Here is an 18193-nt window from a genome sequence, read left to right on the forward strand (position 1 = left end):
ACTCTCAACATAGTAGCTGTAGCGAACTATTTAATACAAAGAGAAATCATGTCTCTCTTATGCTAAAAACTCTTCAAAGCCAGTCCTTACATAATTTGGCTCTCATTTCTCTCTGACCCCTCTGTATCTCCCTTCCTCCCTTGCAGCCACCAGCCACATTGGCCTCCTTGATGTTCCTCATACCAACAGCAACATCTGCCTCAGGATCCTTGCAATGGTTTAATTCCTTCTGCCTGGAATGCTCTTCCTCCAGATAGCCCCTTCATCTGCTCTCCTCCCTTAACTCCTTCAGGTCCCCTAACTCCTACGTCTTCAGGACGTACTTACCACCTTTCCAGTTAGGCCTTCCCTAACCTCAGGGCACCTGGCTGGCTCAATCAGTAGAGCATGGAACTCTTGATCTCGGGGTTTCGAGTTTGAGCCAACGTTGGGTATAGAGATTACTTAAAAAAAGTAAAATCTTTAAAAACAAAACCAAAATGATATCTCCTCACTCATGCCACCTCCACGTTTCCTGTCCCCCTTTCTTGTCTTATTTTTCTTTATTGTGTTTATTATTCTCTTATTAGCAGTGTCTGCTTTATGCCTGTCTTTCCCTAACTGGAATGGAAGCTCCCTGATGGCCAGGACTTTTTTCTGTTTTGCTCAGTTATACTTCCCCCATACCTAGGATAGTTCCTGGAACATAGTAGTCATTCAGTACATATCTTTTGAATAAATGCATTTTTATAGATATTTGAAAAATACTTATATTCTATTAGTCTCTGTTAAATTCACATAAATGATAATATTAATGGTTATCAAGAAGAAAAGGTAGTATTCTCTTCCCTTTAAGAATCAGACTCCAGGTGTTTGTCCATATGCATAAATAATCTGTAACCATGGTGTCAATACAGTTTTATATTCTTATTTTGCTACTTAATATCACATCATGTCATTAATCTTAATTTTCCTAACTATCACTTCCAATTTTTTGTAAAAAAATTATTTCAACATAGACTTATATGGAACTTCTTCCTTTTTTTAAAAAAGATTTATCTTTTTCTGACTTGTAAAAATAGGATAATACTTTCTAAACTGCAGCCTGTTACTAGTAATATATAGCATTAACTATGTTCAGTCTAAAAATCAAGCCTGACTGGCTTAGTGAGTTAGGCTGAATTTTTAGTGCTCTAAAATGTGGAAGAATTACCAATATGGATGAATTCCAGTCTTAGGGAATCAGTGGCAACTTCAAGAGAAATGGGAATTATCACTGTATTTATTTATTTATTTATTTATTTATTTATTTATTTATTGTTAATGTTTATTTTTGAGAGAGAGAGAGACAGAGAGAGAACATGAGTGGGGGAGGAGCAGAGAGAGAGGGAGTCATAGAATCCGAAGCAGGCTCCAGGCTCTGAGCTGTCAGCATAGAGCCCAACGCAGGGCTTGAACTCAACGAACTGCAAGATCATGACTTGAGCCAAAGTCGGATGCTTAACTGACTGAGCTACCCAGGTGTCCCACCACTGTATTTATTTTTAATAATCATGTTAAAGTTACCCTAGATTAATTATACACTTGACTGAAGACTTCAGTGGTTATGTAGAATCTCCTTGAGGGATCCAGAGCGCTCATGAAAACCTTAAACTCAGTATTTCCAAAATTGCATCAAACCAGTGCTGATTTATCTCATTTTCTTTCCTGCCTCACAGTAACATCTACCAAATTACCACCTTTGAAGGTGGGCATGGCTTCACTCTAAGGCAGAATGGATGTCCAGCCCCCTGTTTCCTTGTCCAGGCTTACCTCTTCTGTCCTCCTTGCACTTAACCTTAAGCCTCCTTAGGCTTAAATGATAATGAGCTTACTGCAGTTTTCCTAGCTTTCCTAGTATACTTGCATGGTTTTGCACACATTGATTCCTCTACTTTCTTTTCCCATTTGCTAGGAATATTCCTATTTCTCCTTCAAGTCTTTGCTCAAGGCTTTTCTTGGCAGTACCTTCTCTGACCATGCAGGGTTCAGTATACCCCGAGCTACTGTGGTGTTTATAAGTTGAATGCATGTCTCCCCACAGTACTAAAATTTAAATTGCAAGGATATTGGCTTATTCACCTTTGTTATTCTGTCCTGAAGATGGAAAACCTTTTAGTAAGTATTGTGTATATTTGTGGAATAAATAAAAAGCAGTATATTGATAGTCTTCATACTGACTCCTCAGTATTCTTTTTTCCCAGATATTCCATGTCAATTTTAAGTCATTTAATTTAATTTAATTTAATTTAATTTAATTTAATTTATTTTATTTTTTTATGTTTATTTATTTTAGAGAGAGAGAGAGACAGAATGCAAGTGGAGGAGGGGCAGAGAGAGAGGGAGACACAGAATCCAAAACAGGCTGTAGGCTTGGGTGGCTGGGCTCAAACCCACGAATCTTGAGATCATGACCTTAGCTGAAGTCAGACACTTAACTGAATGAACCCCTATTTTTTTACTTTTTAGAGAGAGTGCACACAAGCCCAGGAGAGGGACCAAAAGAGAAAGAAAGAGAATCTTAAGCAGGCTCCCCATTCAGCTCAGAGCCCAACGTGGGGCTCAGTCTCAGGTCCCTGGAATCATGATCTGAGCTGAAATCAAGAGTCATACTGTCAACCAACTGAGCCACCCAGGTGCCCCTAAGTCCTTCTAATGAATTTCTTCTGTCTTCCCCCCTTCTTCAGCTCCTTTTCCCATTTGCTTGCTTTTCCCATTTACTTTTCAAATTTGACTGGCTTTTTTTCATGAGTCTACATGGAACATTCTCCCTCTCCCAGGAATTCAAGCTGTCTACTTTTCATTTTAATAGCCTTTGAGATTTAGTTCCAAAAAGCCTTTTCACATCAACTAGATACAATTATGTTATGCCTGTCCTTACTTCCCCTTGTCTGAGCATGCAGTTTCCATGGCTCATTCTTCATTCTCCATATCACATACTTTTTCCTCGCTGCTTGCTTATAGTTATACAGTCATAAAATCTGAGTTGAAAGAGACCTTAGAAGTTCATTATTTTTGCTTCTCACTCAGTGAAGGAATTGGCTCTGTGTATCCAGTTGATGGCTGTGTCACTGTTTAAACTCCCCCCCCCCCCCCCCCCCCCGGGGCCACTAACTGAATCCTTCCTGGGACAGCCCATTCCACTCTTGCTAGGCAGTTCTAGTCATTCAGTAATTTCTCTTCACTGTGTCAGATTGACCTCTCTAGTCCATTCATGCATCCTAAGTTTTCCCTTGGGAACTCATTTCCCTAAAACAGACTATAGAGATGTTTGAATATACTTTGCTATCCCTTGATAGAGCAATAGGCTAAGGATGTTGGGAAAAATTCGGATTGCCTTGACTCACGCAGTGCTAGAAAATAATTTTTAGAAGGCTTAAAAACTTACGTGTAAGACATGAAACCCTTAAAGAACTTGGAAAAAATTCAAATGGATTTTTTTGAACCTCGGGGTATGAGAAGATTTTTTAAGCTTCACATTTAAGGAAGAAACCAGAAAGGAAAACATGGATTGGACTCTATGAAAATTGAAAGAGTCAGTGACAAATCAGGAAAAGATATTTGTAATACACATGACAAGCACAGTTATATCTAACAGCTTTTGTTAATAAGAGGAACAAAAAAGGGGATACCCCGATGGGCAAATGGGGGAAAACATGAATTTAAGATTTATGAAAATATTCTGAAAAAAATACTCAAAATACTGGATGTCAAATTAAGATGTCAGTGTTTGCCTGTGAACTTGACAAACACTTAAAAAAATGTTAATATACTGTATTGATGACTTCATAGTGAAATGAACATACAGATTTTATTTTTTGGTTTTTTTTTTAACATACTAATTTTGGAAATGTGAGCAGGTATATAGCCTTTTTGAGGAGGAGTTTGACAATATGTTCATACCTTTGATCAGGACAATATGTTCATACCTTTGATACTAGGAATTTATCATGAGGAAATTATCAGATGTACAAAATGATTGATGTTTATACAGGTGTGTCCTCTTGGGTCCTCTGGGAAGCAGATGCCGAAGTTAAGAGTGTTAGAAATAGATTGGGAGTGAGAGGCAGGGAGGGGAGGTAATGCCTGTAAGAGACAGGGAGGAAGCAGTACTGGAAACGAAAAGGCTTCAGGCTCTCATGCAGATTTTGACAGCTGTGAAAGGAAAGAAGCTGAAGCAGAACTTGGCAGAGAGAGCCTCAGAGGCTATTCAGGTCTGGCAGTCTGGGCCAACCCAGTGGAGACCTCTCTGACTGCCTGTTTGGGGGGGCTCACCTAGTGCAGAAGGGGCCAGGCCCTGACACGCTCTTTGTGCTCAGTCCTGGGCTAGGGGCTGCCAGGAAGGAGTGGTCTTGGGTGGAATACTGTGCATCCTGAAGGCTCTAAAGCTGGAAGCTATCAGCCAACTGCATTCTTTGTAGCCAAAGGGCTAGTTCTTGCTGGAAGGGAGATGTAAGTACTATACCACAAAATGGATGTTCATTGCAGTGTTATTAAAATGACATGATTAGAAATGCTATTTTTTCCTATAATAAACATAAAATACTCCCATTTCTAATTAAGAGTGGGAAGGTAACTTCAAGATAAGATTACATTTATTATTTTAAGCAGCCATGTATTACTGTAAACTTTTGTTAACCTTGATACCCCTAATTTTTTATCACATGAACTACTATCAAGAATTTACATGTCTTGATCTTTTGAGGCTGAATATTAGACTTTGTATTTACCCTCTAACTTTTATATTTACTGGAGATGATGGTAAAATTGAGGTGATATTTTGATGGGATTTAGACTACCCCGAACTGCCTTAAACTGAGACTGCCCTGGAGGAGATCCAGGTGTGCACATAGGAGGCCAATGTGTTGCTTTGCCTTACACTGCCCAGTCTCACTGGTTTCAGTTGAATTCTTTCTTTTCCCCCTGCGGTGTAATTAGCATCCACTTCTAGAATCAGGTAATGTTAGTACTTGTTTTTAGGAAAATTTTAGATCAGCACTCTTAAGTTTATTTTAAAGTTTCCTTAACCTGAAGATTTAATAAAATGATTTTAATCAATGAGTCTGTGGAATCTTTCAAAGAACTCTGCCTGTTTGAAAGCCATACAATAGGCCTAGGTAATTATTTTGACCACTCTCTGCTTTTCGTTGTCTCTTACTTTTTTTTTTTTTTTTTTTGTCCTAAAGAACTCCAAGAAACACACCAGGAGACAGTTTGAAAACTTTGGTTCTTTGATTAATTTCTTTTTAATACGAAATTTATTGTCAAATTGGTTTCTATACAACACCCAGTGCTCATCCCAAAAGATGCCCTCCTCAATGCCCATCACCCACCCTCCCCTCCCTCCCACCCCCCATCAACCCTCAGATTGTTCTCAGTTTTTAAGAGTCTCTTATGGTTTGGCTCCCTCCCTCTCTAACTTTTTTTTTTTCCTTCCCCTCCCCCATGGTCTTCTGTTAAGTTTCTCAGGATCCACATAAGAGTGAAAACATATGGTATCTGTCTTTCTCTGTATGACTTATAGCATAACACTCTCCAGTTCCATCCATGTTGCTACAAAAGGCCATATTTCATTCTTTCTCATTGCCACGTAGTATTCCATTGTGTATATGAACCACAATTTCTTTATCCATTCATCAGTTGATGGACATTTAGGCTCATTCCATAATTTGGCTATTGTTGAAAGTGCTGCTATAAACATTGGGGTACAAGTGCCCCTATGCATCAGCACTCCTGTATCCCTTGGGTAAATTCCTAGCAGTGCTATTGCTGGGTCAGAGGGTACATCTATTTTTAATTTTTTGAGGAACCTCCACAGTGTTTTCCAGAGCAGCTGCACCAGTTTGCATTTCCACCAACAGTGCAAGAGGGTTCCCGTTTCTCCACATCCTCGCCAGCATCTATAGTCTCCTGATTTGTTCATTTTAGCCACTCTGACCAGCACGGGGTGGTAATCTCAGTGGGGTTTTGATTTGTATTTCCCTGATGAGGAGTGATGTTGAGCATCTTTTCATGTGCCTGTTGGCCATCTGGATGTCTTCTTTAGAGAAGTGTCTATTCATGTCTTCTGCCCATTTCTTCACTGGATAATTTTTTTTTTTTCGGGTGTGGAGTTTGGTGAGTTCTTTATAAATTTTGGATACTAGCCCTTTGTCAGATAATGTCATTTGCAAATATCTTTTCCCATTCCTGCGGTTGCCTTTTAGTTTTGTTGATTGTTTCCTTTGCAGTGCAGAAGCTTTTTATCTTCATGAGGTCCTAATAGTTCATTTTTGCTTTTAATTCCCTTGCCTTTGGGGATATGTCAAGTAAGAAATTGCTGCAGCTGAGGTCAGAGAAGTTTTTTCCTGCTTCTCCTCTAGGGTTTTGGTGGTTTCCTGTCTCACATTCAGGTCCTTCATCCATTTTGAGTTTATTTTTGTGAATGGTGTAAGAAAATGGTCTAGTTTCATTCTTCTGCGTGTTGCTGTCCAGTTCTCCCAGCACTATTTGTTAAAGAGACTGTCTTTTTTCCATTGGATTTTCTTTCCTGCTTTGTCAAAGATTAGCTGGCCATACTTTTGTGGGTCCAATTCTGGAGTTTCTCTTCTATTCCTTGGTCTATGTGCCTGTTTTTGTGCCAATACCATACTATCTTGATGATTACAGCTTTGTAGTAGAGGCTAAAGTCTGGGATTGTGATGCCCCCTCCTTTGGTCTTCTTCAAAATTACTTTGGCTATTCGGGGCCTTTTGTGGTTCCATGCAAATTTTAGGATTGCTTGTTCTAGCTTCGAGAAGAATGCTGGTACAATTTTGATTGGGATTGCATTGAATGTGTAGATCGCTTTGGGTAGTATTGGCATTTTAACAATATTTATTCTTCCAGTTCATGAGCACAGAATGTTTTTCCATTTCTTTATATCTTCTTCAATTTCCTTCATAAGCTTTCTATAGTTTTCAGCATACAGATCTTTTGCATCTTTGGTTAGGTTAATTCCTAGGTATTTTATGGTTCTTGGTGCAATTGTGAATGGGATCAGTTTCTTTATTTGTCTTTCTGTTGCTTCATTATTAGCGTATAAGAATGCAACTAATTTCTGTACATTGATTTTGTATCCTGAGACTTTGATTAATTTTATAAAGATAAAAATTGTGGGAAAATAAAGTTAAAATGAAGCTATTAAAACCAAGTCACATTTCTGTTCCTCTAAGGCTCATTGTTATACCTAGAGAAAGGGGCAGTTTCAAGAATGTTTACAAGTAAGGAAACTTGTTATCTAATGTATTTTGTGAAAGAATCAGCAAATGTTTCCCCATAATTGGCTGATAGGAAAAAGGTCATCTACTATATGTCTCCCTAGGGACCCAGAACAATTGTGTGCCACCTCTGTTGTATTGCCGATACTCCCCAAAGTGAAATTTTGAAGAAGGTAGAGCACCGAAACTTCCTTCGGCTATCTCAATGTTTTGGTACTTTTTTTCCCATGATTCATTATATATTATAACTTAAAAAAAAGTGTGTTAGACTTTGCCAGGAATTAAAGGTACTATATGTTTTTTACTTCTAGGTAGTGTATGTATAGATTTAAATATATATGTGTTTGTGAATGTATGATATATATATGTATTTAAAACAAAGTGTAAAAGCAAACTGCATAATCAAGTGTAGGTAGTGGTTTCATTAGTCTAACTTGGAATGAGACTGTGATTGCCTGTCATGAGTTTGTGTTTCTCAGAGGTAAGTTCTTAAGGTCAGGGCTGTGTCTTACTCCTCTTGAGACCCTGGTACCCAGCACAGTGATTTACACATAGTAAGTGATCATTGATATTGCAGACTGGAATTTCACTTCCAGTTTGTTGTTTTGTTTTATTTTGTTTTAATTTAGGTTTTGCCACTAGAAGGACTTGGTCAGCTCTTGTCCCCTTCTTATTTTACCTTCAATAATGTCCTGTTAATTTATTAAAACCTTTTTATTCTAAAACTTGTTTTGGAAATTTGACTAGTCAGGTAGTAGCAGTGGAAAATATTAAAAACAACTATTTATAATATTTTTATGTGACTCATTCATACTTCCTGATCAAAACTTTTATCCACAGAGATATTAAGTAGACTTTTTGGCAGGTATTCAGAAACACAGGAAGTGAATAATCAAAAGCAGATCTTTGAAATGAGCTTACATAAATGACAGAAAAATAACCTAGGTTTTATTAGTCAGAATTTAATGATGAACTAGTACAAAACCTATCCTGTTTTTTTAAGCAAATTTTACTTATCAACCGAATTGCTTACTAAGCAAGCATTTAACAAAAATATGCTATTCATTACATTAAAACCCTAAAGCTACTTTCTTACCATATTTTTTTTTACATGAGGAAGTAGCATTCAGCATGGAATGTTCTACACTCTTACTCGATTTATCTAAGGCAAGGCTCTCAACAGGGTCCCCAAACAGTTGTGTTCTGTGGTACTTCTTTGCCTTTACCAACAAGTGAGACTCTTGAGATAGACTCTTCAAAATTCCTCAGTCAGCTACTCATCTCTTGTCTCTAATCTGTTCCTCATCCTCCTTCATAACCTCATTCATAATTGCAAAAGGAGACAATGAACTTTTTTTTTCCCTGTACCAAACTACTATACTCATGATTTACTTTCTCCAAATACAAAATTTTACCTCACTCCAGTGCTTAGGGATTTTTTTCTACCCTAAATGCCACCTTCTCTCTTGGTATGTATACCACTTTCCTGACTCATTTCAATATTATTGTCTTCTCTGAAAACTGCTTTGGCCTTTAATGATCTCTTTCTCCACATGTCCGTAACTACCATTGCTCTTTCCCTTAGTTTTTTCTTACTTTTCTGTTCTGGCATAGGAGAGGGACATGAGCTACTGCCTACATGCCACACAATGACTAGAGGTGAGACAGCAGGATGGAGGGAGTAAGGTGAAGTATATATAATTAAAAAACAAAACCTTAGGCCAATTTGATGTGCTTTGTATCATTATGTAATTTTCACTTTTTAATGTGAAAATATGGCTATCATCTGTAAGTGTTCATCACAGAGCTTTTGTTGTGTGCTTTTATATAAGGACATCTTCCAACTGACAGGAGTCATTTCATGTTGGAACAGTGTGTTCAGTTGTATGTGGAGTGGTTAAGTCACAAGGCCAGCCTTCAAAAGCTTCTGTTACCCAGAATGTACAGAGGTAGATTGTTGTTAGCATTCTGTAAAATCCAGTTATGATATATACCTGTCTATCTGTGAGATTGCATTCACAATCCCAGTGTGTATGTGTATGGGGGCGGGTGTGTGTATGGGTGTGCATGGTGCCAGAAACACTATTTTCTTGCTACAGTGGTAAGGTTCTTCTCCCTTTCATCATATATTGTCATACAAAACAGAATACTATACCACAGAATGAATGTAGTAGATCTACATACTAGAAGCAGTTTTCAGGAGAGATTAAGGGGAAAAAAAATCACAATGCAGAGCAATAGATCGCTACCATTTATATAAACAAAGACACTTGCATATTCACTTATGCTCATACACATATGGTCTGTCTCTGGAAGTATACATAGGTTTGCTGAAGTACTAGCAAGTCAAGGGTAGGAAGGGAACTTATTTTGCAGTTTTCTTATTGGCACTGTTTGCATTTTTCTTACTATAATCCATGTTACTACTTTTTAAAAAATGCCACATTTCCTTAGTATCTTGTGTAGTCAAAAGTAGGATAGCAGTTTTTGAGGTAGTATGGATTTGAAATTCCCACAACTTCTCTTGTACCTTTTTCCCCCCATTCCTCACTGTTGCAAACAGTGAATATGTGTTTGGTTTACAACTTGGGACAGTAGTAGAAGGAATATCTGCTTTGCAGGCAGATCAGACCTGTGTCTACATCATACTGGCTTTTATGATTTGGAGTAATTTATTTAATTTTATAGAAGCCTTGAATATGTATAGCTCAGAAAATAATAAACATAGTTAAATAAAATATACTTAATGAGCTGCATAGTGATAGACATATAATAGGAATTCTACAAATGATAATTATTTCTATTTTAGTTGGATAACTAAAGGACTTAAGTTTTTTTAATTCATTAATGTTTATTTATTTTTGAGAGAGAGAGTGACATAGTGCGAGCAGAGGACGGGCAGACACACACACACACACACACACACACACACACACACACACACAGAATCCAAAGCAGGCTCCAGGCTTTGAGCCATCAGCACAGAGCCCAGTGTAGGGCTTGAACCCATGAACAGTGAGATCATGACCTGCGCCAAAGTTGGATGATTGACTGAGCCACCCAGATGCCCCAGGACTTGTTCAGATTTTTAGATCACTGCTTTCTTAAATGTACTAAAATTGGATCATTAACAATTGTATTTACTCTGGCATGCTTCTGTGGCAAATACCTAATTTTGAATATCTCCTTGGCTCTTAGAGTATTTTTTTAGTGAAATAGCTTATTTTCCCTTTTTAATCCTGTAAAGTCTTTTAAGTAAGAGTAATGTGCTTTGTTTTCCTGGATGTAAATGGGAGTTTACTCTTTTATAATATTTTTGCATATGCGGGTAAATGTTTTAATATATATTATATATTGCATATATTTATCCAGCAAGGAAACCATGGTTTTAAGCATGAATCAAGTGTGTAGATTACAAGTGACAACTTGATGATAATGAAAATTTTTAAATTCCTTTTTAACATGGATATATTATTTAGATATAGGGTTTTTTAGAGTAATCTCTTTTTTAATGTATATATATTTTTCTTTTTTTAGCTCTTTCAGTCTCACATGCCAACAAAAACAACTTGTCCATCCTCACAAGTATCTGATGATGAACAGAAAGTGAGTATATCTTTCAAATAGAGCCATATTGTACTCCACATACCTCTAGGATTTCAAAATAACTGCTCAGAGACCTGACATTTTGTTTGTACCTTGAATGTAAATTAACTTTTATGTTGATTGAAATTGAAAATCAGTAATAGATTGAATAATTGTTGAATGTTTTCAGTGTCTCTTACCGATGTATGGGACTTGAAACAAATTAAAACTCTTGACTGCTTCCAGAGCATTCAGTAGGAGGACTAGCACTGCTTTTGCTGGGCATGCTTACAGAACTTGGTGGGTATAGAGAACTCCTTTAATGACAGGGTGTAGGAAGTCTCCAGGTGGCCCTGCAGATGCCTTCCTGAGTGTGAGATCAAGCTCTTAATGCTTCCAACATTCTTCTAAGTGTGCCTGAATATGAGGGATGTGTTTTAGTAATTCATATTAAAATATATATTAAAAAAGAGGGAGTACATTTAACTTGGTGAAAGAGGTGAGTTGATGAGTTTTTAAATAGAAAATGGCAAAAACAAGCACAGGTAATTCAGTAAGATTAAATGATTTCCTTTAGTTCTGTGCCCATTAAGCCTCTTCTTGCTTTTCCCTCTTCCTTCACAAATGCTAAGTTCCCCATGGTTTTGATAAATTATAGTTTGACCACCAAACTACCATCCTTTTTATCTTTTTTCTCTCATTGGTAATAATGGTCTGCTCCATCTTTATTTTATCAACTTGCAAACTTTTAGAATTACTCTTTATCTGCCTTCTAACACATTGCTTTGCTGAAACTGCTGTCAATAGTCACTAGTAATCCTTTAGTGATGAATGCACTAAGTGGATTGCTTAGTCCTCATTTTCTCTGGTCCCTGTTCTTCGTTAAATTATGGTGACCACTGGCACATTTTTGAGAAGCTTCTGTTATTTTCATGACCTAACAGTCTTACAGCTGTAGAACCCGAAGGGATTCTACAGGCCATTTAGTTCAAGTTTTATCTGATAAGCATGTGCTAATCAAGTAAAAACTCTAACAAGTATCTAATCTTGAATACTTTCATTACTGAGAAGCACAGTGTTTCTTCACTTTCTCTTTTTTTTTAAATTTTTTAATGTTTATTTATTTATTTTAAATATTTTTTAAGGAAGTATGATTGACATATCAAAATTATATATATATTTTAAAGTTTAAAGCTTTTTGTTTTTATTTTTTTATTTTATTATTTCTTTTAACGTGAAATTTATTTTTGAGGAAGAGAGAGAGAGACAGAGTGTGAGCAGGGGAGGGGCACAGAGAGAGGGAGACACAGAATCCGAAGCAGGCTCCCAGCTCTGAGCTGTTAGCACAGAGCCCAATGCAGGGCTGGAACTCAAGAATGGCAAGATCATGACCTAAGCTGAAGTCGGACGCTTAACCTGACTGAGGCACCCAGGTGCCACTTTACTTTCTTTTTCTTAATGATAAAGATAACATACTTATGTGACTAAAAGGGATCTAAAGGGCAGAAATGAGAATATGGTATACTAGTTTTCTATTGCCCCATAACAAATTGCCGTGAATTCAGCTTCTTAAAACAATACCTATTTATTAGCTCATAGTTCTCTAGGTTATAAAACTAGGTTGGCATAGCTTGCTTCTCTGCTCAGGGTCTCACTTAAGATGTTGGCTGGCTGGGTTCTTATTTGAAGCTCCCCTTCAGACTCTTTCAGGTTGTTGGCAGAATTTAGTTTCTTGCTGGCTGGTTGCTGTCAGCTCCTAGAGAACATTCTTATGTCCTTGCCATATGCTTCTCTGTCATTCATACAACAGGGGAGAACTAATGTCAAATCAGGTTTCAAATCCCTTTCACCTGAAAGATCCCAGTGCATTTTAAGGGCTCACCTGATTAGTTCAGACCCACCAAGGATAATCTCCCTTTCTTAATGATTTGGGACCTTAATTACATCTGCAAAATCCCTTCATGGCAGCACATAGTTTGCTGTTGGGTTGAAAAAATAGAAGGTTGTGAGTACACCAGAGGCCATGAATCCTGGGGTCCATCTTGGAATTCTACCTACCATATACAGTAACAAGTGAATCTTTCTCACCTCCACCTCCAAGACCACTCCCTCAACCTGCAAATCCATTACCCAGTAATAACCACTCTCATGGACATTTTCATCCATATTCATATATATGAGAAAATATGAAAAAATAATACTTTTTTTTCTTAGTCAAATCACAGTAAAAAAAAGTCACTTAGTTTTTGAGACTTAACCATGTTGTGGCACATATCAGTAGTTTAGTATTCCGTTGTATGGATATACTACATTTTATTTACCCATTCAACAATTGTTGGATATTTGGGTTGTTTCTAGTTTTTGACTATTTGGACCAAAGCTTCCATGAACATTCATGTGTGTGGATGCATGTTTTTATTTATCTTGGATACCTTCAGTTAGGGATTTTTGGTTATGTATAGTAATGTGTATTTAACTTTATAAGAAAGTACTCAGTTGTTATCCAAAGTGGCTGTACTGTTTTGCTTTTGTACCAGCAAATTTATCAGAGTTCCATTTGTTCTTCAGAATCTCTAATACATGACATTATATGTCTGCTAAATTTTAGACATTTTAGTGGTTATTCAGTGGTATCTTACTGTAGTTTTAATTCACATTTGCCTGATAATGTTGCACACTCTTTCATTCACTGATTGGCTATTTTGTTATCTCTGTTCATGTCTTTTACCCATTAAAAAAATAGATTGTTATTATTGAATCATATGTATTCTGAGTGTATGTGCTTTGTCATATGTATATGTCATATATATAATATTTTCTTCCAGTCTGTGACTTACATATTCCTTGATGATCACAAGTTTTTAATATTGATAAAGTAGAAAAATATAAATAATAAGATTATCCCAATACCACACTTCCTGGTGATTGTAACTTTTTGATTAGATAGTATAAATCCTTTAGCTTTGTTCTTTTCCATAATTGTTTTAGCTATTCTAAATCATCTGCATTTCCATATAAATTTTAGAATGATCTTGTCAGTTACTATATTGACAGCATGGAGTTGAGTCATTCTTTTATCCAATTTGACAGTTTCCTTCTTTTAACTGAAATTTTTATATATTCACTGTCCATTATGGTAGCCACTAGCCACATGTGGCTATTTAAATTTAAATTAGTTAAATAAAATTTAAAAACCAGTTCCTCAGTTGCACTAGTCCCATTTGAAGTGTTCAATATCTGCATGTGGCTGGTGGCTACCTGTTGCATAGATTAGATCCAGAACACTTCCACCATCACAGGAAGTTCATTCTATCAGATACCGCTGGTTTAGATCATTTACATTTAATTTAACTATAGATATAGCTAGGTTTAAGTCTGCCAATTTGCTGCTATTTGTTTTCTCTTTGTCCCATTTGTTCTTTCATTTTTCTTCTTTTTCTGCCTTTTTTTTTGGATTAGTTTTTTTTATTGCATTTCATCTTTACTATTGACTTCTTACCTATACCTCTTATGTCTTTTTTTTTTTAAATAGTAGTTGATGTAGGCTTTAATTTATTACACACATCTTCCAACAATATTATAATACTTCATGTATAATACAGAAACCTTACAACCATAACTGTCCATTCCCTCTGTTGTGTTGTCATTATCATACATTCTATTTCTCCCATGATTCCAAATTCTGCAATATATTGTTGTTGCTTTAAATGATAATATTTTCAAGAAATTAAAACAAAAAGTTATTTCACACACATTTACATGTCATTTTTTTCTTTTGTCATTTTATTGATTATTTTCTGTGGTCTTATGCTTTGCATTGTTTTTTTGTGAGAAAACTGTAGTCATTTTATGTATTATTTGTGTGTAATATGTCTCCCCACATCTGGTTGTTCATAAAATTTTTCTTTATCCTCTTGTTGAAACATTTTGTTCTGATATGGCTAGTTGTGGGTTCCTCTGGATTTTTCCTGTTTCTGGTTTGCTGAAATTCTTGGATCTCTGAGTTCATGTTTAGAATATTGGAAAAATTTCAGTCACTGTTACTTATATATTTCTTTCCATCCTCCTCCAGTCTCTCCCCATCTTTTCTATATGATACTCCAGTTACAGGTATGTTAGACCATTTGATATCATTCCACAGTTTTTGGAGCTCTATTGCAGTTTTATCTTTTCTATGACAGACTTTTAGCTTGGAGAAATAAAGGTATTTAGCTTGGATGATAACTATTGAAGAAATCTTTCCTTCCATTGTTTGATCTGCTGTTAATATGGTTCAATAAGTTTTTTATTCAGGCGTTGTATTTTCCTTCCAGGAATTCCATTTGCTGACTTTTGTTGTTGAGAGCTTCTATATCTCTCTTGTAATTCTGTCATGTCAGCCATTATATCCATCTCTTTTTCCTGTAGAAAAAGAGTATAGTTTTCTTCTTCAGCATATTTATCATAGTTATTTTAAAGTTCTTATCAGCTGATTCAACATCTGGTTCATTTGTGGATCTCTTTCTGTGCCTTTTTCCCCCTTGACTGTGAATCACCTTTTTCTATTTCTTCCTCTAGTAATTTTTTATTATATGGTAGATACTGTGGATAGTACATTGTGGAGGTGTTGGATTTTGTTTTCTTCTTCTGAAGAGTGTTGACCTTTGTTCTAGCAAGCAGTAAATTGCTAGGTTGTTGCATTGTTCATGTTGAACCTTGGTTATAGGCTTTTTTAGGGCAGGTCTATTTCAGCTGTGTATTAGGGAACATTTCTGATTTCTGGGATGTGAGCCTTACTCCTAAAATGTAGTCCATATAGTTTTTCAATAGAAAACCTGAAGTGTTTACTGAGCCCCTTTAACTTATAGACTTAAAATTTATGCTCCCCAGGATGGCATTTCTATATAGCTCCTTCCAATTTCCATCCCCCTCCCCACTTTAGGCTCTTTGTGCTCCCCTTATACTCAAGTTCAGCAGTCAGCCAGAGTTTTAAGAGGAGTGTATTTCTGGATTTTAGTCCAAAATCTTCTTCCTTTCTGGAATTTTCTTCTTCAATTTTCAGCTGATCTACCTGCTCTTGTTTCCAACTGACTACTCAACCCAGTAAGACTACTACTTCCATCTTGAGGTCTATCTTCTTTGTGTAGCAGTGACTAGGTTGTGCCCTCGGAAAGACCTAGAAAATGTACATCTCACCCTACATGGTCTGTTCCCAAGAGTCTCATATAATTGTTAATTAGTAGGAACATTAGTGTGACATAAGTTTGCTGTCTCATTGCTGGGAGCTAAAACTGTATAATTTTGTATTGTACTTTTTTCACGTGACATTTAAATTAAAATTTAAGTTACTAAATATTTATCATAAATGTATTTAATCACTTTAAACATTCCATTTTATGAATGAATATGCCATAGTTTACATGATTATTTTCCTATTTTTTGGAAATCAAATATTTGTGATAAACAATGCTGGACTCTCATTGTATGAAGAAAATAAGAAATGCAGATGTGTTTTGAGGGTCTGGACACAGATTTCTCACAAATTTGCTTAACACATTTATATCTTGGTGAAGGTATAATGATCATAAAATCTTTAGTTTCTTTGATAAATTATATTTATCATTTGAAATGTGTTTATATCCTATTTTAGTAAAAGTTTTTTTTTAAATTGTTGCCATTGTCTTTGTTTTCTTTCAGCAAAAAAGAGAAAATATTCGTTCTTTAACTATGTCTGGCCATGTTGGTTTTGAGAGTTTGCCTGATCAGCTGGTCAATAGATCCATTCAGCAAGGCTTCTGTTTTAATATTCTCTGTGTGGGTAAGGGCCAAACTCTTCTTCTATATTATTCCTTTATATTCCTTGTGTTCTCTTCATTCTTGCAAAGAGTATGATGCTCATGTCATTAATTTGATATCATGATCGCAGATTTTTTCAGTTATTTAAATTCTATTAGTTTTTTCTTAGCTTTTCTGCTTTAAATTTTTTTTGTTCTTTAAATATTTCAGTGCTTTCTTCAGAGTTCTGAGTAACTTAGCATACATACTTACTTTTATGTTCTGCTAATGACTCAGTGGACCAGCCTTTACATGTATGTCTTTCACAGACAACTCAGCCTTTGAAATGTTTGAAATATTTGGGATCCCTTGAAACCACTCTGGGAGTTCTATTTTTTTCTCATTTGTCTTAATGCACCTGTGAAGATACACCTTTGTTTCTTTCAGGGGAAACTGGAATTGGAAAATCAACATTGATTGACACACTGTTTAATACTAATTTTGAAGACCATGAATCCTCACATTTTTACCCACATGTTAGACTTAAAGCTCAGACATATGAACTCCATGAAAGTAATGTTCAATTGAAATTGACCATTGTGAATACAGTAGGATTTGGTGACCAAATAAACAAAGAAGAAAGGTATGTGTTTTCTTTTTGTAATGAAATAAGTTTTTTCTTATTTTAAGACAATTGTCTGAGGTGCGTGCGTTAAGCATCTGACTTCGGCTCAGGTCATAATCTCACAGTTTGCAAGTTAAAGCCCTGTGTCAGGCTCTGTGCTGACAGCTGAGTGCCTGGAGCTTGCTTCAGATTCTGTGTCTCCCTCTCTCTGTGCCATTCCCCCACTCACGCTCTATCTTTCTCTCTTAAAAATTAGTAAAAACATTAAAAAAAAAAAGACATTTGTCTTGTGCCATGATTTGGTTTTCTACTATGGAAATTCAAACCCTTCCTCCCAGACTTTAATTTTTTTAATAATTCAGCTATATTTTGTTCTTAACAAATTGACATTTTCTATCCAGTTTAATTTTTTTAGAATAATTTGAATCACATTATTGAAATGTGTATTTCAGCAAAAATTATTTTAATTATTCATATGCCAATTTGGTATATAATAAGTGATTTGTACTAATTTTCAGGCAGGAAATTATTTTGTTGAGGGTAAAATAACAAGACATACAGTGGCAGATATATAATGGCCCAATCCATGGTGCTTGAATTTTTTGTGTGTGAAATTCTAACCAAATCAGCCAGGTACATTATTAAGCATTGCAGGAAAGGTCTGATATAAATAAATTATTACTTGTATTTTATAGGATAGCATTATTTCTCCTATGATACTATGAAGAATGATTATAGAATCTATATGAAATTTAAAGTATGAAATAGGGAAATAGATTGGAGTAAAGCAATAACTTTTTGTTCTCTTTCCTTTTTGAAATGCATATATTTTCATTATTAGAGGTAATTTTTTAGTTTCCTAAAGTTTGCTTGAGAGGAGAAATATTTTGCATAATTGGCTCCCTTTATGTGACTTATGTTAGCCTATCAGCACATTTATGTGGGTTTTCTAGAGGAAGAAGATTAGTGGTAG

General features: G+C 35.8%; 1 protein-coding gene across 5 annotated transcripts in view; it reads left to right on the forward strand.

The window, feature by feature from the left end:
- The window catches only part of SEPTIN10 (septin 10), a 65264-nt gene that overhangs the window by 15503 nt on the left and 31568 nt on the right, over positions 1–18193 (forward strand). For all 5 annotated transcript variants that reach the window (XM_053200335.1, XM_015074775.3, XM_053200336.1 and 2 more), the window contains 3 exons: positions 10794–10862; positions 16518–16638; positions 17043–17238. In XM_053200335.1, the coding sequence (XP_053056310.1) occupies positions 10809–10862; positions 16518–16638; positions 17043–17238 (371 nt within the window). In that variant the 5' untranslated portion in view covers positions 10794–10808. Of the gene's footprint in view, positions 1–10793; positions 10863–16517; positions 16639–17042; positions 17239–18193 lie in introns of those variants that run through there.

This window comes from Acinonyx jubatus, chromosome A3 (genome assembly GCF_027475565.1).
Source record: "Acinonyx jubatus isolate Ajub_Pintada_27869175 chromosome A3, VMU_Ajub_asm_v1.0, whole genome shotgun sequence".
Lineage (NCBI taxonomy): Eukaryota > Metazoa > Chordata > Mammalia > Carnivora > Felidae > Acinonyx > Acinonyx jubatus.